The sequence below is a fragment of the Pteropus alecto genome, unplaced genomic scaffold (genome assembly GCF_000325575.1).
Source record: "Pteropus alecto unplaced genomic scaffold, ASM32557v1 scaffold21, whole genome shotgun sequence".
Taxonomy (NCBI): Eukaryota; Metazoa; Chordata; class Mammalia; order Chiroptera; family Pteropodidae; genus Pteropus; species Pteropus alecto.
The window spans coordinates 20,657,109-20,670,685 of NW_006436282.1; the positions used below are offsets into that span (position 1 = coordinate 20,657,109).

Here is a 13,577-nt window from a genome sequence, read left to right on the forward strand (position 1 = left end):
AGTGCCTCAGCAACCATGTGACAAGCACCCCGACCAATAGGAGCGCGTCAGTTCCGCTCACCCCAAGTTTCAAGTTTCAATTCCTCTGGATGCTTTAAGTAGCAAACTGAAGGAAATAGTCTAGTACCAGCTGCTTTGATAACTTCAGGGTGCTCATCCTGGCATCGCTGCCATTTGGATCTGAGAAAAGGGGAACGAGAGGCCCTTCGAGGAGAAATGGAATAGTGCGGGGGTGGAGAAGGCCAACCCATAGAGTTCTTAGAATTTTCTTATTGTTCCAGCTTTTCTAGATGCTCCAGATCTTAAGTAAGCCACAGAAAAAGGTGTGAATAAGAATGCAAAAGGGAAAATGGACTTTCAGGAGGGAAAATATGCAGGGAAGACTGAGCAGCCTGTGCTGCCACCACTTCAGGTTCAGCCACATTTCTTGAGGACCAACAGCATGAATCAGGCACTTGCTGGGTTTCAGGGATGCTGAGATGGATAAGCCTAGTTTCTGCCCTGAAGAAGCTAATGACTCCTGAGGAAGACAGGCATGGAAATAGGTACTTCCATAAAGGGCTTATTTCAGGGGTAGAATCTGGTCTCAATGCCATGGGAGCCCAGAGAAGTGGAAACTCCTACCCCAGCTGATAGTCCAGCAAGACATTAATGCCTAGGCTGAGGAGTGTATTCATTCATCCACTCATTCATTTATTCGACAAACATTGAGTGTCAGCTGCTTTTCAGACATTGTGATAAGTTCGAGCGATACAATGACATACACATTTTAAAGATGGAGAAGCTAGAGAAAAAAATCTATAACAGACAGAATCAATGAGGATATTTTAGAGCTGATCCTGGGGCTCTCATAGCTCCCAGCGCCTGCCCCAAGGCTCCCTGATGCTTCCATCATTGGCAATTCATTCCTTTGTCTGAGTCACATTCGACATTGCCACTTCAGAATGTTATGAATAGGTTTGACAAGGGAAAGGCTGCAGGTTCCCTAAGGGTACTTGGTGTCAGGGCTGGGATGCAGGAAGTACAGTACAAAATAGAAGTAACTAAGAGTTGACCACTCCTTTGCCTACTCCCTGGGGGTGCTTGCTGGGAGCTGGCTTTAGCAGGCTCGACCACGTAAAATAAACCAGCTAATCCCACACAGTTCGGGATATGTGCTGCACAGGTTCACCGGACAGCCCCTCAACCTCCGTCCACTGTGGAAATACGGGACACCCAAGTTGAAGGGAAGGCCGAACGACACCACGTGGGTGTGCAGTGGTCTGTGACCGGAAGGTTTGCTGGAAGCAATTTGCAGAGGAGGCCTCAGAAAACCACCTGGCTGGTTATCGTAAATTAAAAAAGGAAGAGATGCCACTTTTTTCTGAATAATTTTTAATACTAGGTTTATGGCCGGGTACATGTGATAGTCATTACAGCTTATTTAACTCTGAAATTATCTGGCCCCTCAAACTTCCCTGGGATTGCAGGAATCACGGGTTAAATTTTAAAAACAACATCTGAAAGAAGACGATATGCTTTTCCTCAAAGAATAAATTCAAACCCAAAAGAAAAAAAAAAAAAAAGCAGCTCTCTCTCTCTAGGAAGGATGGTTATCGTTTCTTATATTTGCTGTGTGCTTCCATAATGCTTTTGAGCTCAGAAATTCACCCAGGCAAATAAGGTTTAGTCCTGCGGGCCTTTTCTAGTGGGTTGTTTTGGAGATAGTCCAAACGCGTTCTGAACTCTGAGCTTAAATCTCAGAGGTTTCCACTTCTTTGGAGCCGAACATTTCATCAGGAGCTGGGAGTATGTGAGTGAGTTACACGGAACAGCTGCACGGTACCCACCACCCTCTCCCCAAGGATGACACGTCCTGAAGGAGGGTGTCGTAAGCATTCCTGAGCGAGCCAGCTAATCTGGAGGCCTAGCCCATTGGCTGGGGGCTACTTCTAAAAAGGCTCCCAGTGGAATTACAGCATCTCACGACTCCTATCTGCAGAACCCCCTTCCTCAGAAGAGCAGTTAGGACATGGAGGGGGTGGTTGGGGAGAGGCCACGAGAGGGCCAAATGGGCGAAAAAGGAAGCTCTGGAGTCGGAAGGGAACTTCCTTTTGGGAACAGGATGTTCTCTATCATTCGCTGCTCACGGGAAGGAAAATGGAAAAGCAGAGTTTCTTTTCCAGTGGGGAGAAACCCAGCGGCCGCTGAAAATGCCTATTTGGAATGGCGGGGGCACTTACGTTCGGACGGCCAGTGCGAAGGTAAATACCCAGACCCCTCTGAGCTCTGAAATCGATTCCAAATCAAGGCAGCGGTCCGAAGAGGTTTTATTGGAATGTCAGTGTGTCCTGGCACTTTTTTTTTTTTTTTAGTTAATGGCATCATCACCAGGTACAGGGTCCTTGGAGTCTGGCTGGGTTCGAGAAGCCCCAAACCTGTTGGCAACAACACTGCCTGATCAGAGGCAACTCACCACCTTGGGACCTCTCTTCCCCTACCTCCTCTTGGCAGGAGCAAAGATGTTGGTGTCTCTCACGAGAGGCCTGTGCCTGGCTTTGGTCAAAGCTGTCATCTCTTTTGTTGCTTTCCAAGGAAGACACAGGAAAGATATAGCTTTATGTAAACTTTACCTACAGCGCAGAGTCCATTTTACCTACTTCATGGAAGGAAAAAAAAAAAAAAGGGCCCACTATCTAGCAGTTTGGCCCAGCTGCTATTAGCACGTGGTCTAAGCAAAATCCCAGAGAGAGAATTTTCCCATCAAGGTTACAGGACCATGTCAATTTGGCAAACTCCACCACATATCCATTTTGATATGCCTGAAATCATAACAAAGAAAACACTTAAATATGAAAACCAAAGCGAGTCGTGGCGCGTAGAGAAGAGAAAGTGAAAGTCCTTAGCTTTATATTTATTAACCAGCATGGTCGATGGCTCTTATAAAAAGGAGAAAGCAGTTTATATAAAATCTTGTCAACCTGCCTCGAAGTGGAAAGGCTCACAGGAGCTCATGAAGGTTTTGTTTTATTTATTCCCTGCATCAGAAGAAAAATCAATAGCTGCTTGGCGAGTCAGACGTAAGTGAGTTATACAGCCCACTGACACGGTGGGCCCGACTTTATAGCAACCACATTTGCCGCTGTCAGGCCACAGGCTTCAGTGGCGCCAGCTGTAATTACGGCTGATCACCTCTAATTCAGAGCTGCCTGCCTTGAGAAAGGTGTCACTGGAGCAACCGGAGCATCTGCGCCAATTGGGGATGTCACGCTCCAGGGCCAAGTGCTGGAGAAAGCTCGTCTCCTCCCCCCACCACCACCACCCCAGCCCCCAGGGTCAGGGAGACTGTTGGGCAAACCTTGCTTTTTAACTCTTCACCTTGAGTGTTGATATTCCTTGAAGCTGCGATTGAACTTCCTAGGGACTCGGATGAACTGCCCTGTCCCTTAGCAGCAGATACCTTTAATAAGCTAAGAGATTTCTCTGAAAGCAGCATTTAGAAGACGGATATGAAGAGTCACATGTTTGTATCACCTATTTGATTCACTGGTCACAAAAGCGATGAGAGGCAGTAGATCGAGGCAAGAAAAGCTATGCTTTAAAAAATAAATAAATAAATAAATTACAACCCCATGCCTTTCTTCTGCTTTTGTGGTATTTAAAAAAAAAATTCTAGTGAACTTCCCTTTTTTTTTTAATTACTTTTTTTTAAAAAAAAATTCTTTTTGAAGGAGGCATGAAGGGTGAGGGGAAGAGAAAACAGAGGGAAGATGAGTGAAAACTAACAAAGCAGCCAGGTGTCTGGACTGTTCTAGGTAAAGGCCTGAGCAAGACAGGTGTGAAGTGTGGGGTCGAATTCCACAGTTTAAAGGGCTTCGCTGTCCTTTATGAAGGATAATGTGCGACTGCCCCTCGCTGACAGGGGGGTCAGATGTGAGAAGTCTCCAGGGGCCTAGTGGCTGGCATTCAGCAACCGAAAATCCCGTCCCATCTCCAGGAGAAAAACGGCCCCGGGCCTCGGAGACCGTGTCGCCTGGTCCTGAATATCAGCGGGGGCTGCTACCCTGTCTTGGTCATTCATTCATACTGGGTCCTTCCGACCTGTTCTGTTTCACCCATCTCGACATGTGTTTCCATCGCTATTTCCGTTTCTGCAAACACACGGGCGTTTTTTTTTTTTTTTTTATCATCATTTAAAAATTTTTTATTTTTCGTCGGAACCCGCGGACCCCCGCCAGCAGACCGGCCGCTGCGTCTCAGAGTCCGAGGCAGCTGCTGGGCCATCCCCAGGCGGCACTGTTTCCCTCTCTGTTTATACGTTTCTAAGGGCAATTGCACCGCGAAAGCTCTCTGAGTCTGGAACTCGGCCTGGGGCTGTTTTGGTTACATTAAAGTTTTTGCTTCAGTTCTGCCAGATTTAAATGGTGACTTCACCAGCATCGAGCTGAAAAGAAGGGGGAGGAGGGCGAGTCCGGGAGAAGGAGCGAGCGAGCGGCGGAGGGAGAGAGCCGAGCGGGCGCTCGAGAAGGGCCAGCGCATTACATCATCGCTTGGCCTGGGATCAAGTGGGAAGGATATGACTCACTCAGGCTAGTTAAGCTTTGGCTCAAATTCTACACACACTCATTCCAGAGCTCTCATGTTCTGCACCTCAGGAGGGAATTCAGCCTCAGTGATGTCCATGAGGTTCGTTGTTAATTTTATTTGCTTTTTTTCTGATTTTATACATTTTTTTTTTTGCCCTGACCACCTTCTTTTCTTGAATCTTCCTCCTCTTCCTCCTCTTATTTCTCTTCCCCTTCTGCCCTTTCTGCCCGTCTTTGTTTCTGCTCTTCTTCCTTCTCTTCTCCCAGCCCCTCCACTCCCCTTCTGGTCCCGAAGAGGCATTTCTTTTCACTTTGATAAGAGTGTTTGTTCTAGTACCGCGACCCGAATGAGTTGAACCGAAGCCGGGTCGGGCAAAAAAAAAAAAGAAAGAAAAGAAAAGAAACAAAAAAAAAAAAGAAAAAAAAAACGAAAAAAACGAGCAGAGCCAGGCAGAGCGATAGGAGCAGAGAGGCCACAAATCAAAAGCGAAGCGAGAAAGAGCAAACTCGGGCGAAGTTTCTTCGCTGCGGCGCGGGTCCTAATCGGAGGAGACAGGGAGAGAGTTAAATGCAGGAACCAATCGCTTGAATGGTGATGTAATGCAAGAACCTCAGGGTAGTTAGTAATGTGAGAGCAAGGGGGTCAGGGTTGCAAAGCATTTACCTGCTCTCAAGGGGTTTTCAGTTTATTATCAATTGCAGTGACTGTAACTGGCTTCAGACTGCAATCTCTAATTATTCACAGGCGCCCCTTTTTTATCTTTTATTATTAAAAGTAAAACTATATTATGATACTTAAAAAAAAAAAACCGCGATATTATCACAGCTGTGTATTATTTTCCACCGGGATTCTCTCTCTCTCTCTCTTTCTTAAATGGCTCAAAACGTTGTCTTTTCGTAGAAGGTCAAAGTGAAGTGAGGTGGGAGTTGGGGGTGGCTTTTTGAGTGTAACTGGTGAATTGCAAATGCCTGGAAAACTATTTGGTGGGTTGTGCTGAGCGTGAAGAATTGTGCTGTTGCATTTATTATTCAGAATATACTGTAGGATTTTAAGTAAGTAATATACGAGGATCAGAGGTAGCTATGATGTTTCACCTACCCTTTATGCTAATGTTCACAGCGATTGTGCAATTTGCTTGAGAATTTTAACTTTCTGTTGTTTCACGTGACGCTCGACTTAATCCGGTGCTATCTTTAACACGTCTATGTTCTTGAATTAATTTTAAAATGATCAGCTGCTGTTGCGGGAGGGCTGATGAAAACTTCTTGATTTGTCTAGAAATGGCTAGTTAAAATGTTTGCGAGTAAGGAATAACACAAAATAAATGGAAAGAGAGGCAAGATGGTGTTCTCGATGCTTTAAGGATCTGGTGTACCCAGACGAGAGACTAATACATTTTGAAAATTATTACCGCATTTCTGTGTGTTTCATAAAATATATTTGGTGCTGCAACGCACTCCCTGGGCTGAGTGCTTTCTGAAACCATCCGGCATCATTAGATAGTTGTAAACTGAAGCTCTCTGCAAGTAGGAGCCAGGCACTGATAGGGCCACCCCTGAGGCGGGGCTCTTCACAAAGTTCTGGGGCTCATTGAGTCTCGATCATCGTACAGCTGGATGCATACTAAAGCATGGGGCAAATACCAGCCAGGTGTTTATGTTTATTTATTTAATGAATGTTTGATATATAATTAATCATGACTTTTTGTGGATCTTCGGAAGTGGGAGGGTACTTAAAGATAATTTCGGGGAAGAAACAGCATGGTGTGGTGGAGGTCAAGAGGCCTGAGTTTCAGCCTTGATGAATGACCTTGAGCAAGTCACTAAAACCATCTGGGCTTCATTTTAAAATGAGGAGCAGACGAGTGGGCTGTAAGCCCCTCCCCCACTCATGGAGCCAATCTGAGATGACCTCTGGAGTCTTTTTCAGCTGAGAGTTCTGTGTCTTTGTCCCTGGTCTATAGAAGTATTGCTAAAAGGTATCTGGCATGGCTTTTCAGAGGAGTGTGTTTGAAATCAAGACGAATTAGTGTCCTGAAAGAATGAATGGGGAGGGCGAAGTGGAACATGTCTTTCTCCACTTTGGAGATTGGTTTGGTTTTGCTTATTGGCATGAAGATTTCTCTTATGGAAAAATTCTTAGTTTTCAAGTGCTACCTGCAAGAAGTCCTCAATGAGAGATAATCACCTAGGTAAGTCTGTCAGAAGAGTGGCAGAATAGACAAGGGTCCATTTTATTGACCTACCCTGCAAACTTTGCTGAAAGATCCTGCAGGTCCCTCAAATGCAGGAGACATTTACGCTGCATTTGCTCACGTGATGCAGAACTGTATTTGTAATGAATTTATTCTCCCCCGAAGACTGCATGCCTCCTGGATGTGTTTCTGTAATTTTATGTAAACTTAACTTTTTAGATGAGATTGAAGGCAACATTTTAAAGCCTTCAAAGAACATAAAAGGCAAAACTGATATGTGCTGGTTAGAAAGATAATTTTCCCAAACAATATCCGTATTCAGCCAAATTCCAAGTAGCCCTATTGTAAAGTATATATTATGGACCCAGCTTAATGGTGCGTCAGGAAGGACCATAAGTGTGCCTGTCTGGGGTTGGGGCTGGGGAGAGTGACCCAGTGCTGAGACGAAATCAGTGGTGAAGGTTATTAGTCATAGGGCAAAGTTCGATGAGTGCCAAGTGCATGTTTGGGACTCTTGAAGAATAAAGAGGGCATGATATCTTTTTTTAGAACATGACAATTTATGTTGACTTGGCTCTGACTTGTTCACCCATGATCAGAAATGTCTTGCTTGTGATTGAAAGAGAGGCAAGGCAAGGAGCGAGAGCCCAGCTGTGGTCCTAGGCCGACTTCTGTTACCTCCCCTCGTCTCCATGGTAACCCAGAGGGGTGAGAATCATTAGCTCTGCTATTTGTTTTGCTTGGAGGTTTTAAAAATTATTATTATTGTTTTTAAATTAAATTTTCGATTGAGATCATTGTAGACTCACATGCAGTTATAAGAAATAATACGAGAGATCCCGCGTACCCTTTACCGAGTTTCCCTCAATGGTAACAACCCGCAACCTTGCAGTACGATATCACAACCAGATACTGCCACTGATAAACCCCACCCATCTTATCTCTTTTTCAGCTTTCCCCAGTTTTACTTGTATTTACGTGTGTGTGTGTGTGCGTGTGTGGTTTTTGCCATAGTTCACGTAAGTTCTAACCCCTTAAATTCAATCTCCACGAGGTCTAGCTTGCCATCAAACTTTCCGCCACCATGACTGTCAGGGGCCCAATGTCTGTGCTTGTCCATGGGAAATCTCGATGACATTGTCCAAGGTTTATATTCCTTTGAGGCCTGAGCGGCAGCTTTGCTCTCCATGGGGGTCCCTGGGGCCATGCCTCACGTGTTAGTGTGTAAAGGAGGAGTCAAGGCTTTGATGGCACAATGAAGAGGCACAAATCTAGTTCCTCTGTATTCGAGGGACAGAGCAGAGGAATGTCAACTATCCATGCCTAAGCTGACCCATAAACCAGTGCTGAAGTCAGCATTCTTCCTCCTGCCCTCATGTTTTTTCCCTCAAGGACGCATCCATGGCATGAAGAAAGGAGATAACAGCAGGAAGGCAGGCATCTCTCGGTCAGATGAGCTGTGTAGGATCTCCAGAAAAGAGCATCATGGCTTTTGGGGTCAGAAGGCCCGGGTTCAAATCACTCTTCCACTTACTAGTTGTGTGACTTTGGCGACCCGCTTAACGTCTCTGTGCCATAGTTTGTATCTTCTTTGTAAAATAACACAGAGAGATACGTTTTAAGGCCCCTGGCATACAGTGAGATCACAGTCTTAGTTGCTAAGTCTTAGTTGCTGCCATCATGAGGATGGCAGCACAAGATCTTCCGGGAGGACGTCTCTGCTGCACGTGACTGATTTCAGACTTGAGCGGGGCATCTTGTTTCCCAGCATCATTCAGGCTTCTTCCTTCTCCTAAGCCTTTTTCCTATTGAGAAAATCAAACAGGTCTGCTATTATGTCAGGTGCTAGAAACAGAAGTGAAGACACCATTCTGATTAAAGAGAGGTGAGAACTAGTACTGATAAAACGTGCCAAATTTCCAGAGACCCGAGCAAAGGGAGAGATGCAAACAATGAGGGTTGGAAAAAAGACACTCGTGTCCCCATTTATGCTCAGCTGTGGCTTTGTGCATGGGGAAATGAAGTGAAATGGAGATGAGTGAATTCAGTCTTTAGAACTGGATTCTACTCCTGGCTCGATGAAGAAAGGTTTATATTTGCAGTGGCACGTGTGTGCAAAGCGTATCTTTAGTTGGGTGAGGCTACCTTTTAAGCTTGCTGCCTCCTCTCACATATATTTTCTGGTGGTAAAAATGAAGTTTCAGAGATTGAAGAGGAGGGATTTTCCAAGGTGGCAAGTGGAATAGTGTTATGATGGTGAAGTCGGTGGGAGTCTATATCAATGATGGGGCCCGAGACTTGAATCAAATGTTTCATTCTAGGGTCTCTGGGACAGTGCTGGAAATGGGCGCTAGGCTGCTTCGAGCCGCATGGTAAAAATGTTGTCTCAGATTTTACTTCATATGCATTGGTCGGGAGGCCAGATGAAGGGGCAAAAATTTGTATGGAGTTGAGAATGAGCACTGTCACGTGCCTGACAGTAAGTCGGGTGGGCAAACTTGGAATTGCAGTGAAAAAGAAATAAAATAAAAAGAAGCAGTGGATGAAACACAGGCTTCTTCTTTCTGCTCTCCTTATTTTCGGTTTTCATGGGCCTCTGACTTTCGAAAGGGATTCCTTCTGCGTTGGACTGCAGACGGATGGCTGCGCAAGGACCCGAGGGAGGGGTCGCAGTGCCCAGAGGTGGGGAACAGCCGAGAGGAAGAAGGAAAATGGGTGGCACTGATAAATGTGAGCCAGGCCAATAAAAATTCTGTGGTCCAAATTTAAGTTTGCGGTTTTTCACCGGACCTTGCTAGTCTGATGAAAACGCATGCCGTAAGTCTTCGCGCTTTCCAAGGTGCGCATTTCATGAGTTTCGGTTGCAACGACAGCAGTTCCTTGACTCCTTGCATCCTTGAAAACTGAAATTGACTTGTCTTAGCACTCCAAAGTCCACTGCGTAGTATATATCCACTTTATAACAGGCCCATACATCTTTTCTTCCTGTACCCACCCTGGCAGGAGAGCTGCTTTAATGATTGATGAAGCACCACTGCACCCAAGAAGAATCAATCAATAGTTCACAATCACTGTGGAGAGTATGACAGTAGTTATACAATGGCCAAGCCTCATCTAGCTATCAGCAGTCTTCCTTTCCTACACATGATACCAGAAATTGAATTCTACCTTATAATTTTAATCTTTGCTGTCTGGAAAGACAGAAATAGAACTGGATGTGTCCAAAAAAGCAAAGCCTGGAGAAAAAAAAAACAAAAAACAAAAAAAACAATAATAAGGTCTCAAATGAATGCCCAGGTATCTATTAATGCATAGACTCGATCACTTACCTTAATGGGAAATGGAAAATGGGGCCTGGGCTGTGTTGCATAAGCTGGTTGCCTACCTTGAGTTACTGTGTTTTGGAAGCCTATGAATTTTTTTTTTTTCCTTTTAAATAAAAGACCTTTAAAGAATTGAAGTCACATCGAGCTGGACACACGTACCGACATGGCAGAGAGGCCAACTGAGCCTCGTATAGCTTTGAGGGCCTGGTTATTCATTTGGCTCTGCCTCTCTGCCCCCCAGAAGGGCCTGTATCACTGCTAAAGTCAGGTCTACAAAGCAAACGCCTTTACAAAGGTGGAGCCTGTTTATTCGAAATCAGTGTGGCCAGCGTGACTGTGCCCTACAAATCATTCTGGAGTCAGACAGATCTGTGTCCAAACTCTGGCTTTGCCACTTGCCAGCTGTGTGATTTTTGACAATCTGTTTCTAAACCTCAGTTATTCACCTATGAAATGGAACCCATGAGATTGGAACTATAAAGTTATTTAATAATGGGACGAGTTTGGGGGAAATTTTGGACATCAACAACGTAGAGAGAAATACTGTCATTTAGCAGTCCCTTCCCAGGACGGCAAACCGAGTCACAGAACGCGGGTGAGGCTGAGTTAAAGGGAGAGGTGAGTGGAGAATCCAAACTCTGACCATCTCTTCAATGGCCAGAAAACGAAGTTTAAGACCTCGCTTCAAAGCAGTTTATTTCATCGCCAAGAAGAGCCAGGTTTTTTTTTTTTCCCCCTTTTCTCCCCTTTTAGTTAAGTAGATTTCTGTTTTAGATAGCGTTAAACAATTTTTCTTTTGCATCTGTCCCTTCTTGACCTTATTTATCCTAATACTTCAGTCAGCTCAGCAACACTGCAATAAAGGGCTGATCCCCTTTAATTCCTCTGGAATTAATCATAATAACAGCAATTATAATAAACCCATTTAGTCTAAATGTAGATGTAAATTACTCTTGCGTTGCATTTTCACCTTTAGTTTGGCTGTCACCAGCATCCACCCTAATATGGAGTACGCAGGGGCTTCTCCAGCCAAATTATTTTTCTTAATTCAGATCTTGCCCTCGCTCAGTACACGACTGTTTTTTTGCCATTTCCTTCCATCCAGGGCAAAGAGGAAGCTCCAGTGTGCAGGTCACAAGGAAGGTTATTAGATTTGGCTTCACTCTCACCATGCAGAACTTCCTTAGCAGTAGAATAATAATCATATCATTCTAAATGCATTGATAGGCATTTAGAATAAGAATCAGTAGAATAATAATCATATCATTCTAAATGCATTGATAGGCATTTAAATCTCGGAGACCTTTGAGCCCAACACATTGATCTTACAGATTCAGACGTCGAAGCCACCCCAAAATGTGATGAATCATCCAGTATCATAAAGCTAGTTGGAGGCAGGGCCAGCACCTGGCTCTGATGCGGTGGGAGCACATTTCCGTTCTGCCAGGCTATTGGGCTTCCTGGTGCCAGGAGCTCCATCTTCTTGTTCAAGCTCATGCTCCTCAGTTCTCTTTTGAGTTCTGATTCCCGGGGTTGGTGGGATGGGGAGAGTGCAAAGAAAATCTTAGATGTGTGCAGGGGCCCAGAGGAGCAACCCACAAGCTTTGAGAAGCTGGGAGTCAGTCAGGCACCTGGCTATGCAAAGACTCCACCCTCTGGTCTGGAGGGAGGGGGTGGGAAGGCCAACCAGACAGCTCGCTTTCTGCCTCCAGCCTAAAGCTCCCTGGTGTCTAGTTAGTGGGTGGGGCATGCTGTCCCAGGGCCGTAAGTGAGATGGGGTAACCTTCCAGGAGTTGGGCTCTCTGCTTCCCACGGCTCTCTCCGTCCCTCCCTCTCCCGGCACCAGCCCTGGTTACTCCGAGTGCATGTCGGATGAGGACAGAGCTTGGAAGCAGCCCCAGAATCGGCACCCACCCACCTGCAGGATGTGACCTCTGGGCTCTGCAACTTGCTGCTTCCTCCCTCTTCCTCCCCACCTAGGGAACAGTTTTAGACCACAATTCTCAACACAGCGTCACTTTGCTCTTTAATCCCAAGGAGACTCAGGCACTTTATGACCACAGAAAACTTGTTACTTCATTACAATTCTGAAAAAAGAGAGCACGGGGTAATTCATAGTTGTTTTAAGGACTTTGCATCCTTTCCTGCAGAGGCAGCTTTCAGCTGTTAAGAGACACCAGCTGACTCTGACATGGAGCAGTGCGATGGGGGCAGCATTTTTCATAATGCTTTATCACAAGATCCTTCACAGCTAGTTAACCCAATTCATCTTCCCACAGTAATTATCCAGGTGCCGTCCTATTCGGCTCCCCCTGAAGTCTCCAAAGCTCCATTGTGTGTGTGGAGATGAACTATTGTGCCTCCCGACCTTGAAAGGATGTTTCTAACTAATTAATGACTGTTAAGTGCTTGGAAAATGCACTTTGGAAGTGTGCTCATGCTGACATGTCTGGGTCGTCCACGGCGCAGTTGGGCCGTGCAAGTCGGAAGTCATCCCTGCCATTTGTAAATCACAGTGAGATGACTGTGACCCTTTCCTTTCTCGGCTAGGTGTCTGCGCCCCTCCTCCCCACCACACATCCGTTCGTTGACCATTTCTCCCAATCTGTGTATTAAGCACTTTTGGTAAACAGACCCGTGATTTGTAAGATTTCCTCCACCCAGTGAGAAGGGTCGTGTTGGGTCTTTCCGTCCCTGTGGACTTTTCCGAATGGTAGGCTGGTTTTAAAACGTTTTTGATATGAACAGCAGTAAGAAGTATATTTTGTAATGCAGCCCAATATACTCACATGTGTATGCTTACATGTATGTGTGTGTGTGTGTGTGTGATTTAATGAAACAATATTTAATCTTTACTGTGTATAATGTTGTTGGATATTTTTATATTCTATTTATTTTTCTAAAATACTAGCCACATCAGATTAAACTGACTTCACTACTTTCTCACTATTACACCCACTAATGATTTGCAGCCAGAGTTCGGAAAGCATTGGCATAGTGGAAAGGTCACCGGAATGCTGGGCCAGGGTCAGGGGGCCCGGGTCAAATTGCCCCTCTGTCCCAACTCCAAGATTCCATCCCCCGATCTCACATAAAATTAAGGCATTTGTTTTCAAACTGAATTTACCCTCAGAATACTTTAAAAAAAAAAAAATCCTCTTATGTGGAAGACCCGTATGGAAAACAGAGCCCAGACTGGCCCATGTCACCTTCCTTAACTCATGCTCCTGCCCCAACCCAGGAGCCCCTGGAATACAATCCCAAAATTACTGGAAATTCTACAAGTTCCTTCTAGTTCAGCATTCAATGATCATTTTATTTCCTAGGTAATAGATTTATCTAATGAAACATACCAGGTTTTACTTCCATGGATTGTGAGCTAACATTCACAATTGGGAATATCCAGAATCAATGAGAATTTTTACTCTAGGACCATATTTCTCCGCTTTTATAGCTTGTTCTTAGGCTTCATGAAATAGACTTCGTCAGGG

General features: G+C 45.1%; 1 protein-coding gene across 5 annotated transcripts in view; it reads left to right on the forward strand.

Moving 5' to 3' along the window:
* CREB5 (cAMP responsive element binding protein 5) overlaps positions 1-13,577 on the forward strand; it is a 380,590-nt gene that overhangs the window by 250,801 nt on the left and 116,212 nt on the right. Inside the window, exon 1 of one of the 5 annotated variants that reach the window (XM_015589518.2) lies at positions 4,461-4,665. The exons of the other annotated variants lie outside the window; for them this stretch is intronic. Within the exon in view, the coding sequence (XP_015445004.1) occupies positions 4,619-4,665 (47 nt within the window). The 5' untranslated portion in view covers positions 4,461-4,618. Of the gene's footprint in view, positions 1-4,460; positions 4,666-13,577 lie in introns of those variants that run through there. 5 annotated transcript variants of the gene reach the window in all.